The sequence below is a fragment of the Brassica napus genome, chromosome C9, assembly GCF_020379485.1.
Source record: "Brassica napus cultivar Da-Ae chromosome C9, Da-Ae, whole genome shotgun sequence".
In the NCBI taxonomy this organism is placed as follows: domain Eukaryota; kingdom Viridiplantae; phylum Streptophyta; class Magnoliopsida; order Brassicales; family Brassicaceae; genus Brassica; species Brassica napus.
In genome coordinates, this window is record NC_063452.1 from 13,837,322 (window position 1) to 13,860,499 (window position 23,178).

The window sequence follows — 23,178 nt, forward strand, 5'->3', positions numbered from 1 at the left end:
AGTTTAAGGATCTCCAGAATGAGACTGAGCAGAAGCTGGTTAGGCTAGAGAAGATAGTGTCTGAGTTAGCTGAAAACAGAACAAGGTTAACCAATGGCTTCGAATACTTTGTTGGTGGAATGGTTATTATATTAGTTTTACTTGGGTTGGTGATCATATTCAAGTAACTCTTTATTTTGTAATGTAATAAATCGGATGAGTAATGAACTCTTGATGTGGTTTTTTGTAATGTGTCATTTTTTTATGATTCTACTAAAATTCTATGAACCAATAAACACGTTTGAAAAAAAAATGGTGAATATATCCCTCTCAATATTATATTCTACTATTTAAGTAGAAATGCTTTTGAAGCAACTTACCGTTAGAAATGCTTTTGAAGTAAAATATAGCCGTTACAATCTTGCACTATTTAAGTAGAATTCAGAACACCCAACAATCTCTCTTCACAACACTCAACAATCTCTCTTCACCACACTCACCAGTACCACAAAATGACGGATCCTTACTATAAAGAGATGAAGCATCACAAAAGGGAGTATGACTGGGTGAGCAATTGTGTCTATGCCAATTACAAAATTCCAACGAAGTGTATCTGCGGTGGAGCTATCACCGTGGAAGCTGATGACAGAGGAAGAAACTATTACGTATGCAAAGATTTTAAGGTAATATTGGAGTTCACAATACTTAAATTTGCCTCCATTGTTAACGGAAATGGTATTGTTTTTAGCTAACAAATCTAATATATTTTCTTGTAGAACGATGGTTTGCACATCCGTCATGACTGCCTTACCGCCCTCGAGGAAGAGCTGGATTGCTTGAGAAGTCAGTATGCTGAGGAGGTGTCGCTCCGCCGTGAGCTGCAATTTGAACTTGCGCAAATGCGTGAGGAGATCAAAGAGCTTAAGCAATTAATTATGGTGGATCGCTGATCTTAGCATTTGTCGGATCTATTATGTAATTTTCGTACTCTTCTATCAAATTTGTACTCTTTATGTTAAGGTTAAGGGATTCTAAGGTTAATTTGTACTCTGTTATGTAATTTTATATTAAGGTTAATTTGTACTCTTCTATCAAATTTTAACTGTTTATCTCATAATGGGCCTATCCATATCCAATTAAGAAGCAAACCCATTTGAATTAATGTAGTTTCATAATGTGTACAAAAGTCATCATTATACACCCTCGGTTAGGGTGTACGAAGTCATCATTATACCCCTCGGTTACGTAAGCTTCATAACGTAGTTTGAAATTAGGGCAACCTTCTGACACGGAAAAGACATCTTCTTTATACATATTTGTACTAATGAATGTATGAACTTAAGGTATTCTCATCTCTCTCTTCGTTGGTGTACGAACACGCGTACACTTATGGTTTTAACACGCCAATAAATTTAAGTGAACTCTGTCTACGACAAGAAAGTTTCCTACTTCATTTCATATGGTCTAATCAGTCGGAGATTTAATTCTACCGAGGAGTCGCAACGATTTAATTCGCATGGTTTAAACCGAGGAGTAGTAATGGAACGCCGCGTCTGTTACCAAAAAATTAATTAATTATTTTCGTAATATATATACTACTCTGTTGTCATTTAATATCTTTTTCATCTTTCTAAACACATTCTCTGCAAACCTCTTTCTCTGCAAAACTCTTTCATTCCAAAAATGGTGTCTGATATCAGCCAGGGCAAAATGACCGTCGCAAAATACAAACGATTCTTTTACAGTTTGCCTATAGTCGGCGAACGCACCGAGCAGCAGTTGATCCTGTTGGCCAAGGCCGGTTTGAAGGAAGAGATCCGCGACGGTCTGGAAACTGAGGAGTTCGCCACACTCGAGGCCCTGTTCGAGGAGGCGGAGGAAGTCGAGGAGGGGTTAAAGGAAACACCTCCATCCAGCCCTCGCAAACGCCGCCGCACAAGCCCCGATCACCGCAGTAGCAAACGTGCTCGCAAGGCGGAGAGAAAAGGTGACCCGGAGGATGAGGGTTATGGATACCCCGGCGAAGGAGAGACGGGGTTAAAGGACGATGAAGAAAGTGACTACTGGGAGTGGATGCAGATGGACACGGACGTGGATGACGACGCTTCCGACTGGACCGACGACACATTGGGTTCTGGGCAGTTCAGGATGGACAACTACCCAGACAGCTCCGGCACCGAATCCAGCACCTTCGACTCCGACTAGGAACCTCCTCCTCTTTTAATATTATTAAATATTTTGAATTTTATTGTTTTTTGTAATTATGTTGATCTCTTTTTCTTTTTGAACTCTTTATTATATTATATAATAAAATTTATGATTTCTGTTTATTATTGCTGTCTTTTTATGTATGTTTAATATTAGTAAAATTAGGAATGGCTAATTATACGAATACTGACGTTATACGAATACTAACGGTATTCGAATACTGACGGTATTCGAATACTGACGGTATTCGAATACTGACGGTATACGAATACTGACGGTATACGAATACTGACGGTATACGAATACTGACGGTATACGAATACTAACGGTATTCGAATACTGACGGTATATGAATACTAACGGTATTCGAATACTGACGGTATACGAATACTGACGGTATTCGAATACTGACGGTATTCGAATACTGACGGTATTCGAATACTTAAGGTCTACGTATACTGACGGTATTCGAATACTTAAGGTCTACGAATAATTCCATTAATTACTCACTTTTATTACTTAACATTCATAACTAGGGATGTCAAATGGACTGAAACCTATTAAGTCCAAATTAGATGGGTCAAAACCATTTGGACATGGACGTCCAATTTGGAATGGTTTATGGTTCTATTTGGAAGGGTCTGTTTTGGAATGGTCTTTTTTTGTGTTTGGACAATTTGGACCGGGTACAATTTGGACTTAAGATTAATGTCCAATAAACTGCTTTGTCCAAAGGACATACCCATTGGACATGGACAGCCCAATTGACATCTCTATTCATAATTCCATTAATATTTATCTTTACTCACTTTTCATTGATTAAACGGTATACGAATACTGAAGGTATACGAGAGAAAACATATAACATTGACGAATACTTTAGGTCTACGAGAGAAAACAGATAACATTGACGAATACTTAAGGTCTACGAATACTTAAGCTATACGATAGAAAACAGATAACATCGAGGATAACATAAATAAAGTCCTAGAGGATGTGAGAAATGTTGCAGCATATCCAAAATAGCCTGCAGTTTTTACAAGAACCTTCAAAATCGACTGTGTAATCATGGCCATAAAGGCAGCTTGGTGACTTGATTACCTCATCATCCGGAAATTTGAAAGATGCACCATATCTGTTCATGTATGGCGCTCCAAATGATATCAATCGCCACTCTAGATCAGCTCCCAGTCCAACTATCGCATCCGAGCGAAGGTCATAGTGATTAGCTTCGAACTGCTGAAACAGTTTACTGGCTTCCTTGTCATTGCCAATACACACGTTGAAAATGCCGACTGCTAAAGTTGATAAATCATGATTTGGGACATTTGGTTGCAATATTCTAATACATTTCTCAGGACCTACGATCAGTGCTGCATAGAGCCCTTCATAGTAGATAGCGTTTGTGTTGCCAGCTGTTACGCACTTGATGAAAAACTCTCGAAACTGACCACCAGTGCAGATTTGACATGTTGCAAAGGTGACCATTGGCTGAACATTACACTTCCTTAAGACGGAGGGTTCGTGGACAAGTGCATAACCGCGTTTCCCAGCCCGCAAAATACCACCAAGATAGTAGAATGAATCCGCTCCCACCATCTCTATTATTTTACACAAAATTTCTTCTGGAAGATTGGGGATGTTTAGAGATGCCATACTATTGAGTTCTGTTGGAGATGTTTATCAGAAGCATTGAATATGTATATATAAAATAAAGAAATAAACAAAGGAGTCTTATGAGTTACTAGGAAAGTTATTGTCCCCTCCCACATTTTGTACCTAACACACTCAGAGAAATAGTTATTGCAATCAATTTTTAAATTTTACACTAATACTTATTAAATGAAACAGTAAAAACACCAACTACTTCAAAAATTGTTTTCCTTTGAAACAAATAACTAACACACTATGGTGAGATCTTGCATGGATATTATACTCTAATAACCCTGAACCCTAAACATGCAACCCTAAACCCTAAACACTAAACCCTAAACCCTAAATATATAAGAAATACGATATAAAACCTTCAAAGATAAACTGATCTGTTTGAATTATAGTGTCTGGATGAACGAAAAGACACAATAACCGTTAACAATTCGTTTTAACAAACGAAATGAAGCAGGCAGTATACACGTCTTCAACCATCGTTTTGAACTTTTGCGTTTCCAATAAATTCTTCATAGGCATCCATCGCGTATTTCTGACGGAATATGTCCACCTTTTTGTCATCGATCTGCCCCATATCCTCATAGGAGTATCCCGTTGCATGCATTTCCAGAAATTTGACCGCGCATGGTCCACAGTCGCCAGACCTTTCGTTGAAGTAAATATTGTCTGGACGCACCCATGAAAATGCTTGGTCTTCTTCAGGATGACTACTATCGGAAGGAGGCGAAAACGCAGCTAAGACATGAGGCAATGCGCGTAGAAGATAAGCCATGTGCTTGTTCACCTCATTATCGGACTCATTAAGGGGAATGTTGCAGTCCAAAATCTCCACTTGTCTGCATGTCAAGTTGATCACAAGACCAACCCAATGATCTTTTCCCCACATCATTGGGGCGTACACCCTGTCCACATCAACCAACAACACCTTCTTGTCATTCCGACGCGGCGTTTTTCCGGTGAAACTGAAACTGACAAGCCCTCCCCAGTTGAATCCCAATTTATCTGAGGCCTTCTCGAACTCTGCGAACTTTGATATGATGCCCGCAATACTGAAGTAGTCTACAAATCTGCACCTCCGACTCAGATAATTGCGTCCATGTCGCCTTACTAGCATACTAATTAGCACAGAAATGTGCTGAAAAATATGTACAAACCATTAGAAAAATATGTACAAACCACTTGAATAAAACGGATTAAGTTCTGATGAATGGAATACCTCGGTACTGACCCAATTTGTTGGCCGCGCCAACGACAGGAAGAACTTATTTGAGACATGGATCCCAATAACAATTTCGAATTCCCTGAAATTTGAGAACAAACCAAAAGTCAATATTAAACATTTGACAGTCCAAGAAATTTATACAGTATATCCAAACAACTTACTGTGCCGGTTTCTCGCGGAGAATTGACTGAAACTCTTGAAACTGCGCTTTCTCCAAGTCTGCTAAGGGCGTATATTTGGGTTTCTTGCAGCTTTGGAAAAGCTTCTTCAATCTCTTGTCTGGGGTGTACACTCCTCCAATCTTTGTTGAACGTCTCGGAATACGCTTCGTCTGGAGGTCATCTTTTTTGGTTGAGCTTATTGGAATACATTTCCCTTCTAGCTCTGCTTTTTTTAATGACCTAGTCAGATATCGACTCAGCTTCGAATTCCCAACGTCTGGTGTGCGACATTCAGTCATCGGATCATCCTCTGGCGGTGTCTTGTAATCTTCAGAATTTGTCGGTGACGCTTTACCACCTTGTTCCTCCGGCGGAAGGACGTAAGATTCAGGATGAGACCAAACGGTAAGCATCCTACAAGTGTTCTCCTGTGGATCTTTATAGACATTGTCACTCCGTGTCCCCTTTTCAACCTCTTCTGCTAACAAATTTAGCCCTGATATTGGAGACTCATCTCCCCCCTCGCCCTGACAACGTTCAGATATAGCTCATTCAAATACTTCGATTCAGATGTAGTTTAACATTAAAATACCTAATCAACATAATCTGTACACCTGGCAAAATTATCTGAACACTTGACTAACTAATATGAATACCTCTGATCTCTCACCTGAAAACTATCAAACAGATCAGTATACCTGACTACTTAAGCTGAACACCTCTTAAATTAACCTGAATACCAGACCAAACAAATGAGTATTCCTGTAAACCTCATAAATTAACATGAATACCTGAACTATTAACCAGAATACCAGACCAAACAAATCAGTATTCCTGTACACCTCAAAAATTAACCTGAATACCTTAACTAAATAACCTGAATACCTGACCAAACAAATCAGTATTCCTGTACACCTCACTAACTAAAACGAACAACTGATAATCTACGCTGAATACCTGGCCAAACCAAGCTGAACAGCAAAACATAATATATCTAGAGCCTATAAATTCATTGTTATAATCTATTTACCTCCAACGGTTCCGGGAGAGTCGGTTTTGCTGGCTTTGATACAATTTCTGGTCCAATCGGCGTTGAAACATCGACTTCTGGAATGTTTGCCGACTTCGAGAAAGAGGGGCCTTCGCCCGCCATTGAATCTACCTACACGTTGAATTTTCCTCAAAAAAGTTAGACCGGGATTCAGGCATTGTTTATCATTAAAAATTGTAGGAGCAGTTTGATTACCTTTTCCCAGAAGCGAGCATTTGGCGTACGGCCATCACAATGATTATCATGCATTCTCATCGTCTCATCGTCGCTAAACCCATCGCCGTTGTTCTTCTTGTGTTTCTTACTATCAGACCAAAATATTTCAGCTTCATCATTACCATCACCACTGAACGGACGTCGCTTCTTTGGACCTTCCATGCCGGTAGGGTCAGCGTGACTGTTGTCTCTGTTTGTTTTACCGGCTGCTGTGTTTTGCGGAACCGTGAACGAGCCTCCCCTATCATGATGCAACCAGTCAAAAATCTCGTTCCGCAATTTACCCAACTGGGTTTTCAGTTCAACTCGTATCCACTCTTTCAGCTCTTGCTCCTTATCTGATAAGTTTCCTGGTTCAGCCTGTTTACATATCCCACGACGAGGTCGAATAGGACGCTGAGGCGCCTGAGTCGAACTTCCAGGTTCATCACATGCTTTCCCAAACCGCCTAGACGGCTTTTGACACTTCTTTTTGACACCAACACCTTCAGCCTTTTCGGCTGGCTTCAGAGGTGGAAGGGATGAATCACCTCCTCTAAAGTCTGTTGCTTTGAACTCGTGCCCTTCCCGCATTCGACGAACTAAGTTATCTATTTGGGGATCGATTACTTCTTTCTTCCACTTTGGATCCCCACCTTCATCTGGGATTGAATACGTAACAATAACCTCAAACAAAGAACACAAACATTCATAAGTACACAAAGTTTGAGCGTCTTAACTTCTGTTTTGCAAATAAGATAGACAACAGCATTGTACCTCAGTTTGGGTTTCCACCAGAAGTATGTCTTCAAAATTCAGAAGTGCATTTGTTGAGTCGCATCCTTCTGGTTCTTGCAAGAAAGAAGTGGTTTTATTAGGTTCGGGAATTTTCTCAAGCAATGAGGGGATAGCTTTAAAAGCAAAAAGTTGCAGCGCCAGAGGGAACCCATAACACGCTGTTGACTGCTGTTTCAAACGAAGGCGCATGACCGAAAGGGATTTATCCATTTTAGAAGGATCAGAAGGTTGAGGTGGTCTCAATCTAGACAGAGTGCTGACGAATGCCTCTCTCCCCCATGGATATTGAAGAAATGATCTGGTGTCTTCCAGCATCTCGACGTAAGCAGGCGTCACACGAAGAAGTTTGTGACCACAAACCAGGAGCCCATCTACAAGCGCAATGAGAGCTAGTGGCAACCGCTTCCACTCAGGAAGACTAGGCTGTTCAAGCATACGAAGAACATCTGGTACAGTCACGTCTTCATCTTCAGTTTCAAACAACTCTTTCCACATACGTCCAGGTGTGGCATCGATAGATTCTGACCCGTTTCCAACTTTTTCCCTTTCAGGCTCGCATTTCAGCCCCGTGATGTCTCCGAACTCACGCAGAGAAAAGCGTAGTGGCTTGTCTGCAAACAAGAACCAGAGCTCATATAGGCGCATCGTAACCAGCTGACGGCTGAGGAGAGAATGTACAAGTTTCGCAGAGTTTGAGCAGCGCGATACAGGTAAGTGGAACAGAGCTCCAAACTGACTTCCTAGCAGACAATTCATTTCAGGGGAGCCTCTTAGCAACTTCACTAACGATCCAATGATACTCGCCTTTGAATAGATGTTCAGTCGAGGTTTGCCAGGATAGCAATTACGTGCGAACAGTCTTTCCGGGAAAGTCGGCGTGGTGACAATAAATTCCGGCTCGGTGGATGCAGCTTCGTCTTGTTCAGTGGATGCAGCTTCTTCTTGGTCGGTGGATGCAGGTTCCTCTAGTTCGGACTCCGTGCTAGATACTGAAATACAATGACCAAATCCAGACATTTACCCAACGCTTTATTTTTAAAAACTTTTTCCAAAGAATTTCACAGCAAAGCTTAGCGAAAGGAGATACCTGCATAACGAGACGCAGTTTTGTCTAGTCGGGGAATTTTCTTGGGATTTGCTTCTCTATCACTGGCGCATTGACTACGAGTCACCCTCCTCGAGGGCATTACGCTGGAGGGGGATACCATGCCGATCTGGGTACAGTCGAGAGTGGTTCTTACGTGGGATTCTTCTTATGTTTGGTTCTCAATTGCAGCTGTTTAGAGGTGGTTCTGGTATATTTTGATATAAGGGATGTTTTGGTTTTTCTAATTTCCTTCTTTTTTATTCTTTTATTAGGTCTTTTTTTTATTTTTAAATAAAAAATCAAGAGGTGGCACGGTCGTAATATCAAGAACCACGCGCGCCCTCTGTCGACATTTTACATGTCTGGAAAAGGCGATTCGTCCAATCTTCTAATTTAAACTCGAGGTCGCCCAACTCCCTAATATCAAACTTGCAATTTGCCCAATTTGCCAATTTTTCCTTGATTGTATTGCATTTGTAGAGTAACTTTTTAGTCTACTTTTTTATTTACTCCAGCTACCACTAAAAGTATATCAATCAGGTGAAACTTTTTTTTTTGATTCCATTTACTATTTAGAGCATCTCCAACCCATCTCTATAATAGAGATCTCTAAAATAGAAGAAAAAATAGAGATGGTGTTTTTGCTCCAATGTGTTCCTCTATAATAAAGGAATGTTATATTTACCTCTATAAATAGAGGAATGCTGTTTTTTCTCTATATTTAGGGGAAAAAATAGCATTCCTCTATTTATAGAGGCAAATATAGCATTCTTCTATTATAGAGGAACACATTGGAGCAAAAATATCATCTCTATTTTTGCCTATATTTTAGAGATATCTATTATAGAGATAGGTTAGAGATGGTCTTAGAAAGTGGGAAGCACACATTTAGGGGTTGATTGTTTCTGGTTTTTGGAATAGTTTTTGGTTTTTGTTTCTCCAAAAACCATTTTTCGCTCAATCAAGCTTTTTGATAAATAGGTTTTTTAAATAACTGTCAATTTCTAAACAAAAACCAAAAACCAGTTTTTCATAGTTTTGTTGCTTGAAACTTCTTTTACGTTTTGGATATCCAAAGTGGAGTGTGATCCCGTCCGACGAACGAGAGTTGTGGTTTCGTCAGTTTGCGGTATAGTAACTCTTCATTTTTTTTAAGGTTTTACATTTTTTTAAATATATTTACTTATTAAATTATGTTTGTTTTGTAGCAAGAGTTCAACTGGCACTCCGATCTTACGGAAACAGTCCGTAAGAAATTCAACGAAAAGACCATGGACTCTTATACGAAGCAGATAAACGCGTGGAAGACAGTTTGGCAGAAGAACAAGAGGCGACGGTTCATCAACGGGACGGTGTGGGAGCAGTTGATAGCTCATTGGGAGAAGGAAGAAACTGCAGAGACGTCTTCTAGGAACTCCAAGAACCGGAAGAGCGATCGTGGCGGGAAAGGTATGTATGTGCACAACCTCGGCGCTTGCTCTATGTCTACTAAGGAGGATGAACTTGTAAGTTTTTTATTATTATTTATCTTTATATTTTTTAAATAAATATTTTATATATTCCTTGGCTAATAATGGCGGTTTTTTTAGACCGAAGCAAATGACGGTAATCCCGTTGATCGTCTCCAACTCATTAAGGTGGCTCACACTAACAAGACGACGGGACAAATTCAGGACGTCGTGATCAAAGGTGTCGTTGATTTGGTGGAAGCTGAAATAGTATCTCAATCTCAGTCTCTCTTTGATGACAGCGATTCTACGGGAGCTTCAACCAACTTGTCTCTATTGCAAATAAATGAGATGGTTGAAAAGGTAATTTTTTTTATTAATATATTTTTTTTATAATGTCGATTACTAACTTGTCTCTATTTACTAACTTTAAATATTTTTGTAGGCGGTTCCTAAAAGGAAAGGAGGCCGTTTAGTTGGGTTGGCCCGCCGTGCTTCTTCGTATCCGGCTTCTTCTTCGCAAGCTCCGTATGCCGATCCCATGATTCTCGAGGAGCTACATGACAAAGACGAACGGATTGGGGCATTGGAGGAGCAGAACACCACTATCCTTTCTGAGAATGCCACTATTCATTCGGAGAATGCCACTATCCTTGCTGAGTTGGCATCCCAGAAGAAGTTCAACACCGAGATAATGCAGAAGCTAGATCGTTTGATGTCTTCGAGTTCATCTTAGTTTTTTTCGGCTTTTTAAAACTTTCTGAATGTTTTTTTTTCTATTTTGGTTTGTATAAATTTTAAACTTTCTGAATGTTTTTTTTTCTATTTCGGTTTGTATGAATTTAAATTATATAATATTATTAGTTTTAAATTTCTGATTTTTTTAATTTATTAATTAATTTTTAATATAAAAAATATATATAAAAATGCAAAATTAATTCGTTTTTAAAATTGGTATATTCCGACGAACTCTGGGCGTCGGAATATACCGACGGACAACGGTTCCTCGGAATATACCGACGAACCTACATCCGTCGGAATTTACCGATGAACCAATATCCGTCGGAATATACCGACGAACAAATATCCGTCGGTATATTCCGACGACCAATGTCCGTCGGTATATTCCGACGAACCAACGTCCGTCGGAATTGTCCGAGGAATCCACTACGTCGGAATTGTCCGAGGAACGTTCTCCGTCGGTACATAGTTTTTCCGATGAACTCTGGTCTCGTGTGTCCGCATCGTAATATCGTCAGAAGTTCGTCAGAATGTCGTTTCTCGGTATTCGTCAGAAAGTCGTCGGAAGTTCTGACGAAATTCCGACGAATTTTTTTTTCCGACAAAACGATACCGACGGATAGGTTCGTCAAAAATTCGTCGGAATCGGTCTATTCTGACGAATTTCTGACGATTTCGGCCATCAGAATCCCCCTGTTTTCTTGTAGTGGTAAGTCATGATTTTGGGTAATACCTATGATTATAATACGTAAGACCCTTTACTAAGGCATTCTTAATTGCTAATAATAATCTCTGAGCATATCTATATAAGGTATTTTACATCTGTTTTTATTATAATACAGGTTTTACCCAAACTATAACAATATTTGAATAATATTTTATCGAATAATAAACTGTTGGACACTTTTTTAATTTATAGTAAATTTCATCTATACTAATCATCAAAGCTTATTGTACTAATATTATTATAATATTTGAATGATATTTTATCTAACAATAAACTGATGTAAGCAAAATAACTCCTATAAAAAAATTTAACTTATCAAAAGAAATAAAATTAATTATTTGAAGTTAGTCATTACAAAAATTTATATTGTTGATAATTTATATTGTTTTTGCAGTTTTTATTTAAATATTTTTCACACCTCGAATTTTATTTAAAATAAGTTTATCAACTAAGTTTATGTGTGTTTTGATGTTTGTATTTTATATTTTATTTTTCAGAATAAATATTTATTTGTATAAAAATATTTTATTAATTTTAAAAGCAAAAACCAAAAACTAAAAACCAAAATCTAAAACAACCATTCATGATTTTCAAAAAGCTAAAATCTACTGTAAAATCAAAAACCAAAAAGTAAAAACCAAAATCTAAAAACCAAAAACCAAAAACTAAAAACTAGAAACCAAAAACTAAAAACTAACAAAACAATCATCACCTTAGTTTTTTTACTCTATATTATGCTAGAGTAATAGTGTTTCCACTCATTTTTTTTCTTTTCTTTCTTGTTTTCCACCACTTTTATTTTTCACTATTTCGATTTTTTTAATTTACTAATTTTTACTCTAGTTGTATCCAATCACACTCATTATTATTTTTCTTTGAAAAATGTTTCTCATACTTCAAGGTGTCTTTTTCCTAAGCTCAAAAAAAAAATTTGTTCTCTTATATAGGCCTGGAACTTTTATCCGAGATCCGGATTCGATCCGAGATTCGATCCGGATCCGATCCGAAAATCCGGATATCCGGAGGAGCCGAATCCGGATCCGGATAATAAAATGTTGGATCCGTCAAAGCCGGATCCGGATCTGGATATCTTGATTTTTTAGTCCGGATATCCGGATCCGTAAGTTTTATTAATAATTATTTCAAAAATAGTAATATCTATATATAAAAACTTACTTTATTTAATATATTTTCATTTTTATAATAGTATATGTAAATTTTATGTAAATTTTGTAATATTATACATAGAAATAATTAAAAACATTATATATTTATTATTTTTAAATTATTTTTAATATTTAATATATATTATTATTATTATTTTATTTATTTTAAGGATCCAAATCTGGATCCGGATATCCGCCGGATATTACAATTTTTAGAAGGATATCCGACACCCGGATATCCGAGAACCCCGAATTCGGATAAGGATAATAAAATTATGGATCCGCCGGATAAGGATCCGGATCCGGATACATTAAAATTACCCGGATATCCGATCCGTCCGAGGCCTACTCCTATAGAAATATAGAATACTTACTTCAATATTAAAAAAAAAAAAAAAGAACGCGAGCGAAGGACATGCCCTCTACTAATTTGGAGACGGGAGTTGTGTTCAAGGTCATTTATATAGTTAGTCAATTTTAGATGTATTTTTAACTTTTAACTTGTCATAAAGAAATTTAAAAATAGAGATAAATTATTTATTATATGTTTCTAAAACAGATGAATGTTGTTTTCTAAATATGTTTCAATTTTATATTTTTCTTCTAAAATATAAAAATCCTAAAATAAAGAAAGAAACAATTTAGAAGAAAAATATAGAAATGGGGACAAAGATGCTCGTATACCTTTAAATATATATATATATATATATATATATATATATATATAAATAAGAAATTCTATTTTAAAGTAAGAAATATAGATAGAATGGAAAAAAAGTGTATTTTACAATAGCATTTGGAAGCAACTATAGAATTGAGAATGATATATTATTTGACAAATATATTTATTTTTAATAGCATGCTAAATACTTTTAGTAATATAAGATGTTTAGAAGCATTTTTAGCTACTCATTTGTTTGGTTTCGAATTTATCTATTTTTTTAAAATAGAATTACATTAATTTTTCATGTGCATTTTTAAATTGGATAATCTCTTAGATAAACAAACTAGATGATACGAGAGTAATATTTACTCGTATAGGTTAGATTATTTTTGCTGAGGTGGACACTCTCGTAGGCTTTCAAATTAGTGCATTTTATAGGTTTTTTCCTTCAATGAATTTCTTCATCTATCTTGGAAAAATGGGTTTCACATTCCAGAATTTGAGCAATCGTAACTAAACGAACTCCAACTTCCTTTACAAAAATTTTAGAAATTAATTTCATTTTTCTTCTCTTCACTCACATAATGAATCAATACTGATCACACAGATGACAGATCAAAAACAAACCAATTATATAACACCAATTCAAATGACTCAAACAGGATAATAGCCCCTTCTTATTTGTTGATAATTAACAATCATCAGGTGCTAGAAGGAACACCCAAATCGTCCGCAGAGAAAGGATGAATAAAAGCACTGTTCATTTGCCACACCTTAAACGACGCCGTAATAGCCGCATCATTAGCATTGTTGAACAAGAAAAGCCTTGTAGCTCCGTAGATGGCCTTTGTTGGATAAACCCTTGAGGTAATACATGTTCTTCCACCTTGTCCAAACCCCTCTATTATCGAATGATCCACCTAAGCAAAATAACATTTAATTACATTAATTATTGTATAAATACTAATGAATTATTTATTGATTTATAGATATAATCTATTACCAAGATTCTCATGGTCAATTTCTCTCCTTTTAGAACCGGTACGAAGCTTCCATATACCGGTTTCACAACATCATTTGCCATGGTCGACCTATTAATTAAATAGATTTTAATTGATAAAGATTTAAAAATGCAATTATGTATTGATTAATTTGTTAAAGAACTACTTACCTTGACGTGTCAGTGCAGAAGAACGTTTTGAGTTTCGAATCTTTTCCCTTAGTCACATAGAAGTAAACCTGAGTTTGTTCTGACAAGCTTTGGTCAGCAAGAACCGAGAATCCGAAAGGTCCTAAAGCCCCACGTACGGTGGCTCCACCGCTTGTTTCACAGCTGAACTCCTTGTCGTCCTCCACGGAGTCATCTGCAAAGACTACTTCGAGATCTTCCTTCTTGATCTTGAACTCAGCCTCTATGTCTAGCTGAGCGGCGGGGCCTACATCAACCGGAACCACTGTCCCTGGTTCAACTTTCATGTGGAACTTCTTGCTTCTTAATCTCAGAGACTCAATTTCCTTAACTGGCCATTGGACTAAGTTCTTCCCTGTCTTTGTGTCCAATGCAACAATTCTCGGGATCCCCTGATCATGAGTAAAACAAAATTCAAACCTATCCTAGACAACAAGTAACTAAACATCAAAACCTAAAAGTAAAACCTAACTTAGGTACAGCAAATAACTAGTATTGCAAAAAACTAACTTTCAGACCACGTTAGGTTAAGAGACCATACCTGAACAGAAGACCAACCCTTCTGTACATCAGCTGCTTCGCTATCAGATTCACCGATCCAACCCCACAAGATTCTTCGTCCCTTATGTTGATCATAAAACGTCTTGGATGCATAAAATTTACCGTAATCATATCTCAAACCGGTACTAATCCCGACATCGATTGAAGGATTATCGGGGACCCATGTTGCATTAGAGTCATAGTATGTCCCAATGGCATAATGGTCAATTCTAGTATCGTCCATGCTAGCCTTAATGATATGCTTAACATCCGGTCCATTGACCGAAGTGTCAAGACCCTTGTCTTTAGTCTTGGACACTGGATAAAAGTCAACGCACTCCCACATTCCAGTGTTTGGGACTTGGTGCAACAAGGTCTCATGCTTCTCGTAGGTCTTGAAATCTGTTGTATCGTAAATAAGAGATATTCCGGTTCTGTTGATTTTGGAGCCAATAGTGATCCGCCATTTCCCGTCTGATGTCTTCCATGCAGTTGTTGGGTCACGGAAGTCCTTAGCACCGATACCTGGAGGTGGTACAAGAACCGGGTTGCCGGAGAACTTGGTCCATTTCAACAAAAGTGGATCTTTAGGGTCTTCAGGATAGGCAAGGTTTTGAACCTAAAAGCGTAGTAAACAACATATTATCGCTAATTGCTTTAAACATTTATATTGAAATATATTTTATGCTACCAAACACAAGAATTGGAATCACTATTACATTTATGAAACATTTATTCACATTCCATACTGTCACAAGCATTAATAGAGTGGTTAGTTAAGCAACAAATGGATTTTCAAAATCATTACTTGTACAAATTTGTCGGTGGAACCAGTGTAGAGCATGACAATAGAACCATCATCAAGGAAAGTAGCCGAACCGGTCCAAACGCCGTTAGCATCGTACCACTGGTCAGGAACCATGGCAAATGGGAGGTAAAGCCAGTGGATAAGATCCTTTGATACAGCGTGACCCCAAAAAATGTCACCCCACACGGCTCCATTTGGGTTGTATTGATAGAAGAAATGGTACCATCCCTTATAAAACAACGGACCTGGACAAGATTTAAACGTAACATATGTTAGAGTCAAAACAAGAGTTTTGTAATAGTTAATGATGAAAACGAGAGCATGACAGGTTAAACCAGGACTTTAAGAACCGGTTCCTAATTTTTTTTAGTTAAAAATTAAGAAACAGTTTTTTAACTTCCGCTAAGAACTGCATTCTAAGAAACCGGGTTAATCATTGGCAAAAAAAAATCCTTAGCTAGTTATAGTCCACGTAAGACAAGATCAAAACTTTTCATTCATTAAGATATACAATAGAAAATCACGTTTTTACTACCACTAAGAAAGTACACGACGCTTCAGATACAGTTGGGTTGGTAGAGCGATTTAAATTAGATCACAAAAAGGCTCTCAACACACACTAATGGGCAAACAATGATTTGTTCAATTTGCACATGACTCACGTGGTGTATACAAAACAAACTAAACTAAAGTAAACTAAACAAAAGGGACATTATTGGCTTCCATAACTTTCTGTTGAGATTTTGTCTTTGTACTTATATACCTTTTTAGGTGTAAATTAATAATTGTCTCTCACAATATTTCTTTTTTTCAGTTACCAAAATATATATATTTCTTTTTATGTTTTACAATTATGTTTTTTTGTTCTAGTGACATCTATTGTGGGCCGCAAACGTGCCATGTTGTCATATATCTCTACCAATAATGTTTTTGGGTTTTAGACGTATCTTCCAGTTGTGAACCCAACCCATTTTTTTGGAACAGAAGCAATCATTTAATTTCTTTTCCATTTACATAAATAAATAAAAACAAGGTCAAAGGGAAAAAAAATGTACACTTCTAAAAAGCACAAAAGGACTTCAATGTAGGATCTAGAGCTTACCATTAGGATCTGCAGACGGAGAAGCCAACATACGCCATCGAATTGAGAGAGACAAAAACAATAAATTAGAAATGAAAATAATAAAATCTTGTATATTTTAAAACTTAATAAAATTGTATGATTCCAGATTGAAAATTCTCCAGATTTGAAACTGAACATATTGGATACCAGCTTGATCACTTAAATATTTTCTGTTAACCTATGGTCTAAATATACAAATCGTTATGAAATTCAAAATCTATAGAAAACGTGGAAAAATGAACATTCTTTTATGTTGTTTGGAAAAAAGTGGACACACTTTTTATAACTATTTTAGCAACAAAGATATAAAAGAAAAACATTATCTTCTTTTTTTTTGATCAAAAAACGTTATCTTCTAATATGATTAATAAATAGTGTTAATACCGTTCATCCAATTTTTCTCAGGTTGGAAATGAAACGCAGTTCGTTGCCACGACAACACAGTATTGTTCCAGGCAAACGCTTCTCCTTTCAGATCATTGGAAAGATTCCAAATATGGTCGTTGCTCTTTTCCGACACGCCGGCCAAACGAGCACGTGACTCCACCGTCGTGTCATCATTGACATCATTTTTGGGTGCGGATCCGCCGTGTGTAATGACGAGAGTAACGTATAAAGCGATCAACAGAAAACCAGAATAGATGGCGAGATGAACTTTGATAGGTCTTCTTCTCCGGCTCTCCGGGATAGAGTCGCGTCTTGAATCAGATAATGGATCTTGTTGAGAGCTGACCGGCAAGAGAGATTCAGAGCTTGCCATTTTTGTTCTGTTTTTCTTTCTTTAGTTTGATTGGTTTAAGAGAATATGTCACTCCAATTTATATAGGAAAACAAATCTGAGAATATGTATAAAAATATTGATTCAGACAGGTAGATAGGTAGAGAGAGACTGGATTGGTTAAGGCAGAAAGAACTGGAGTGGGTCGGCATTTGGAAAAATATATAATTTAAAGAAACGATTTTTAATGAAAAGCTAAATAAACGGGGAGATTAATACTACAACAGTTGCTGACTGTGTCTTGTAATAACTTTCGCTAATCCAAGATAATATGATATACTTTTTTCTTTTTTTTTTGTCAACATGTGATATACTATTCAATATCGAAATATGATAATGGATGATAGTGGCTTAAATTTATTGTAGTAAAATATCATCTATAATCAGTTAATATAAACACACAAATTTATAAGAATTCATCATATTTATAAGGGATTACAAAACATGTTACACTTTATAAAACCTTACATTAAACATTATAAAATATGTTTTATAGTTCTTTACAAAATTGAAATTTTGACGTCTATAAAATATGACGTTTAGACTGAAAAGAGTGGTGATTAAACGTCTAAAAAGCGATCTAGTATCAAGTTTGATGAAAATGCCTAACTCTCGAATCAATAACTAGCTCATATCTAGTACTTGTAATTTTTTTTGTTACAGCATTTCTTTGTATACAGTTTTCGTTACAAGAATTTTTTCTTTGTTTTTTTTTATTATTGAATTAAAAGATAAAGACGAGATCTCATGTAATAAAACGACAAGATCTATAAATTATTGGACGTGGGAAAGTAAGATCCACATGTAGAAGACCCGTTCGGTCTCTGATGGCAAAGACGTGCTCGATCTAAACAATAATCTGTTTGTTTTTTAAAACCGATCTGTACCATGAGAAATTTGGCTCCATAACCAGAAAAATACTAAAATTAAAAAACTAAAAATCTTATATATTAAAACAGAAGTCACGACCTTAATTCATGTGTGATTTTTTTTTAAAATAGACCTAATAGACATATTCCTAGAAAATCATGTTACATTTAATCTCTAATCTTATCACTTAAATTTTGGCCCTATCAAAAAATTTTATTGGGCTGTCAATAATTGGATTTAAAGAATAGATGATCCATCAGATTTATAAATAGTATAAATTATATAGATATAATTTAATGTTGTAATATTATACCTCTATATGTTAAATATTTAAAAATTTGTCGATGTTAACTTTTAAAATTATAAAGATTTTTTTTGAAAATAACAAAAATCATATTATCTAACAATGAGTAATTTTTACTACCTTAAACCAATAAAAAAATATTTAAAACAATATAGTTTATTTTAAAAATTAAACAAAAACTAAATGTTTAATTATTTACTCGATAATATAAATCTATGAAGCGAAAAGTTTATTTTTTAAAAAACTTTCTAAATTTGTGAAATGTTACAATATCTTTGAATATGAAAATAAAACAATATTTTACTATCTTTATATATATAGTTACGATTTTAATAATGAAATAATAATCCAAAAATATATATATATAAGAACATACAAATACATGTGAAAGTTTAAAACAATCTATCCAATGAAAAAATATACCACAAACTTATTATGTTTTAAAAATTAATAGACACATATATATTATAATATATACCAATTTAGAATTGAAAACAAAATCTTTATATAAAAATAAATGAAAACAAAAATCCGCGCGGTTGTGCGGGTCGAGATCTAATACTAAAATTAAAAAACTACCCATCTTTCCCCTTCCTTCCTTCTTTTTTTTTCTTTTGCTTCTTATATTTTCCTAACTCGTAGTTAGTTTCTTAATTTTATTTTTGTTTTTGGTTATCTCCCTGATTCTCTCTTTCATCTCCCATTTTCCGTCTTCTATTCAATTTTGTTCGAATAATTATAGAGAAGTTTTCTTAGATAGCTTTTTTTAGTTTATTTTCACAAAAATAAACTTCAATGAAAAAAATGACTAAAATAAATTTTATTAAGGATAAATATGCATTTATACCTAAGGATTAACTATTCTAGACTTAGAGTTTAGAGTTAAGGGGTGAGATTTTGGGGATATGGTTTCAAATTTTAAAAAATAAAAAATTAAAATTAAAATTTTCAAAACAAAAATGTGCTATTTTGGTTATTTTATTTTTTGAGTGCTATTTTTGTGACAAAAAATTTAAAATATCTATTTGAGAGAATTGCCCTTAATTATAGAGAAAATTCCTTAGATAGCCTTTTTAGTTTTTTTCACAAAAAAAATAGATCTCAAAGAAGAAAATGACCAAAATAAGTTTTATTAAAGGGTAAATATGTATTTATACCCAAAGGTTAATTAATCTAGAATTAGGGTTTAGAGTTAAGAAGTGGGGTTTTGGGGATATCGTTTCAAATTTAAAAAAATAAATTTTAAATTTTAAATTTTAAAACAAAAATGTGTTATTTTGTCATTTTATTTTTTTGAGTGTTATTTTTGAGACAAAAACTTAAAAAAGTCTATTTGAGAGAATTGTTCACAATTATATGTCTAATATTATGATAACAATTTGAAAGACGGGACTAGATATTTGAACTTTAAAAATATTGAAATATAATAAAAGTTAAAACTACTATTAAAAAATCAGAGATTGCCATGCTTTGGGTAAAAAAAAAGTAGGGGTTCTTTCAAACATGACTCAAAATTTCAAGTCAAACACAAAAAATAACCTATTTTTTTTTGAAATTTTGTTTTGTCCTATTCACCATAGAAGTTCTAGTTATTCACAAAAATGCAATTACTTTTTCTTTTCTTTTTTCGAAAATAAGGCTTTTACCTTACCATCCTCATCTTCACCAAATATTTACAACTTTGCCATTGACATCAATACCTCAACCACCATGAACTACCAAATTGAGAGTGCTAATGCCCTAAAGTTTCGATTTTTTCTCATCCTTTTTCATTTTCCATCTACACAAACCACATATCTTACACTTTCTCTCAAAATTCATAAAACAAAACTGAAGATTTTGATTACAAATTATGTAAGGTTCATAAGCTCACGATTCTTGGTGATTAACGAGTAGGTAGCTGTTGTGGTGAAGTTCTGGGTGATTGGAGAAACCACGCAAGTCATCTCACGAGTTCAAGGTATGAAATCGCGAACTAGATTTTATTTTTCAGATCTGTTCGACAAAGAAGACTTCTGGTCAATGCATAGGTTAGTTTTGCAATTGAACTTTTGTGTGTTTTTAATAGAAGACTTCCCTAGAAGTCTTCTAACTTTCCTTTGTAAACAAAAAAAATCGAAATTCCGAGAGAAGACTTCTTTGGATAAATTGCAAAAGTAACCCAGCAGACTTCTTACGACATTGAGAAGACTTCCGGAAGACTTAGAGAAGACTTCTTTTGAAGTATTCTCCAGGTAGACTTCCCTAGAAGTCTTCTAAAAAAGTCAAAATTATGACTAACTTCGGTCAAATTCAAAAGTAACATGTTTATCTGTCTTCTCTGGGAATTTTGAAAAAAAAAATCAATTTCAAAAGTAAGCCAATATTTACAAAGGAAGACTTCCGAAGATGTCTTCTGTAGAGTGCCTTCTTACGAAGTCTTCCTTCGTAAATTTGAAATTGCAAAAATGACCTAAGTAGAAGACTCTTTTGAAGTCTACATAGAGTAGACTTCCTTTAAAGTCTTCTGTGGATGACTTCAAAAGAAGTCTTCTACGTAAATATTTATTAAACTTTAAATTTATCCAAAATTAAAATGAATTTTTAATATCTTCTTGCTAATTCATGTTTATTAGTAAATATTGGGACTACTCAGTCGAATTTATAACTTAATTGGTGATAATTATGAAGTTACAAACATTGATGTTTAATAATGTTTCTAGCTAAACGGAGAAGTCTTCTGTAAGTCTTACAAAAACATAGAAGACTTGCAGAAGACTTCATAAGAAGTCTTCTCCGATGATTTTGTTTTATTAAGTTGATGTTCTGTGTTTGTGAGAGGTTGGAGAGTTTTAGAGTGAAAAGCATTACATTTTTGTTGTAGTCATTTGAGAGAAACAAAGAAAATGTGTAAATTTTCTTTATATATGGAGACAAAAATTCCAATTATGTTAAATATTTTCAACCCAGAAGACTTCGGGAAGACTTATGGAAGACTTATGTAAGACTCATGGAAGACTTTGATTTAGGCGGAAAACCTAAATTATTCCAAAATTTAGGCGGGAACCCTAAATTTTACTTAAATTTAGGTGGGATGTGTCAGAAGACTTCTTTTTAAGTTTTATGTGAGTCTTCTAGACCCTAAAATCAAATAACTATGCAAAAAAAAAACTTTTTAAACTTCAAAAAAGCTTGGAAAATGTTTAAATCAAATTATTAGATAGTATAAACATATATAGGTCAATTTGATGTTTCAAACAAAACAAAAAAAAAATATATATATAGGTCAATTTGAAAAAGGAAAAAAATGAAGATAAAATTTCAAATCTAACTCTAAAGATACCAACAATACTATAACATATGTTACCAAACGCTAAACCAATGACTCATGAACCAATCTACATTCACTCATCTATGTTGAAAATAATTCAATTTCAGATAAACTAAATTTACATCATTGAAAAATGTTTATTATTACATGATTTCAAATTTTAACCCATGAAAATATTTTTTATAAAAAATTTAAATTATTTTTGAGATCTAATCCTTGAGAAAACTTTATCTGGAAGACTTCTTGAAGACTCCTAGAAGACTTATGGAAGACTTTGATTTAGGCGGGAAACCTAAATTATTCCAAAATTTAGGCGGAAACCATAAATTCTACTAAAATTTAGGCAGGAGGTATCTCAAGACTTCTTTTTAAGTCTTATGTGAGTCTTCCAGACCCTAAAATCAATTAACTATGCAAAAAACATTTTCTTAAATTTAAAAAAAAACTTAGAAAATGTTTAAATCAAGTTATTAGATAGTTACTAAACATATACGGGTCAATTTGAAAAAAAAAAATGAAGGTAAAATTTCGGAATCTAACCCTAAAGATGCATACAATACTATAACATATGTTACCAAACCCTAAACCAATGACTCATGAACCAATCTACATTCACTCATCTATGTTAAAAATAATTCAATTTCAGATGAACTAAATTTACATCATTAAAAAATGTTTATTAATACATTTAATTTTTTACCCATCAAAATATCTTTTATAAAATTATAAAATTATTTTTAAGATCTACTGAACGAAAAGACTTACAAAGAAGTCGTCATAGAGAAGACTTACAAAGAAGTCTTTTCTAACGGAGGGTTATAATGGTAAAATTGAATACAAATTTTTTGTTTGTTCATAAAAAGGCTGTTGTAATTTTACTAGATTTTTGGGTTATTTTTGCATTTGATTGAATTTGGGATAACTTTGGTATTCAAAATTAAGTTTTGAATCATTTTTAACGATTCCCGCAAAAAAGTATCGTAAATTGCCGTAATTTTTCCATAGTACGAAGTATCTGAAATACTCATTCCAAAGTTGACTTTAAATGATTTTAGCTACCATATTTCTTTTCAAAAAAAGCATTGACTTTTAATGATTTTAACTACCATACGTTTTCCAAAACTACCCTTATCCAACTTTC

General features: G+C 34.7%; 3 protein-coding genes across 3 annotated transcripts; all 3 read right to left on the bottom strand.

The window, feature by feature from the left end:
- Positions 1 to 4,092: 4,092 nt before the first annotated feature.
- Positions 4,093 to 7,088, bottom strand: LOC125593429. Its single transcript, XM_048770051.1, has 5 exons — positions 6,485 to 7,088; positions 6,269 to 6,400; positions 5,239 to 5,765; positions 5,072 to 5,156; positions 4,093 to 4,990 (listed from the first exon to the last, which is right to left on the bottom strand). Exons 1-5 carry the CDS (start codon positions 7,076 to 7,078, stop codon positions 4,325 to 4,327), a joined length of 2,004 nt encoding a protein of 667 aa, XP_048626008.1. The 5' UTR covers positions 7,079 to 7,088; the 3' UTR covers positions 4,093 to 4,324.
- Positions 7,089 to 7,110: 22 nt separating this feature from the next.
- LOC125592485 lies at positions 7,111 to 8,469 on the bottom strand. The gene is made up of 3 exons (XM_048767676.1): positions 8,370 to 8,469; positions 7,262 to 8,271; positions 7,111 to 7,146 (listed from the first exon to the last, which is right to left on the bottom strand). The coding sequence occupies exons 1-3, from the start codon at positions 8,467 to 8,469 to the stop codon at positions 7,111 to 7,113; spliced, it is 1,146 nt and encodes a 381-aa protein (XP_048623633.1).
- A 5,160-nt stretch (positions 8,470 to 13,629) lies between these two features.
- LOC106435765 (acid beta-fructofuranosidase 3, vacuolar) lies at positions 13,630 to 17,669 on the bottom strand. Its single transcript, XM_048770052.1, has 7 exons — positions 17,160 to 17,669; positions 16,755 to 16,763; positions 15,653 to 15,897; positions 14,846 to 15,463; positions 14,287 to 14,696; positions 14,119 to 14,206; positions 13,630 to 14,035 (listed from the first exon to the last, which is right to left on the bottom strand). Exons 1-7 carry the CDS (start codon positions 17,533 to 17,535, stop codon positions 13,817 to 13,819), a joined length of 1,965 nt encoding a protein of 654 aa, XP_048626009.1. The 5' UTR covers positions 17,536 to 17,669; the 3' UTR covers positions 13,630 to 13,816.
- Positions 17,670 to 23,178: the final 5,509 nt, after the last annotated feature.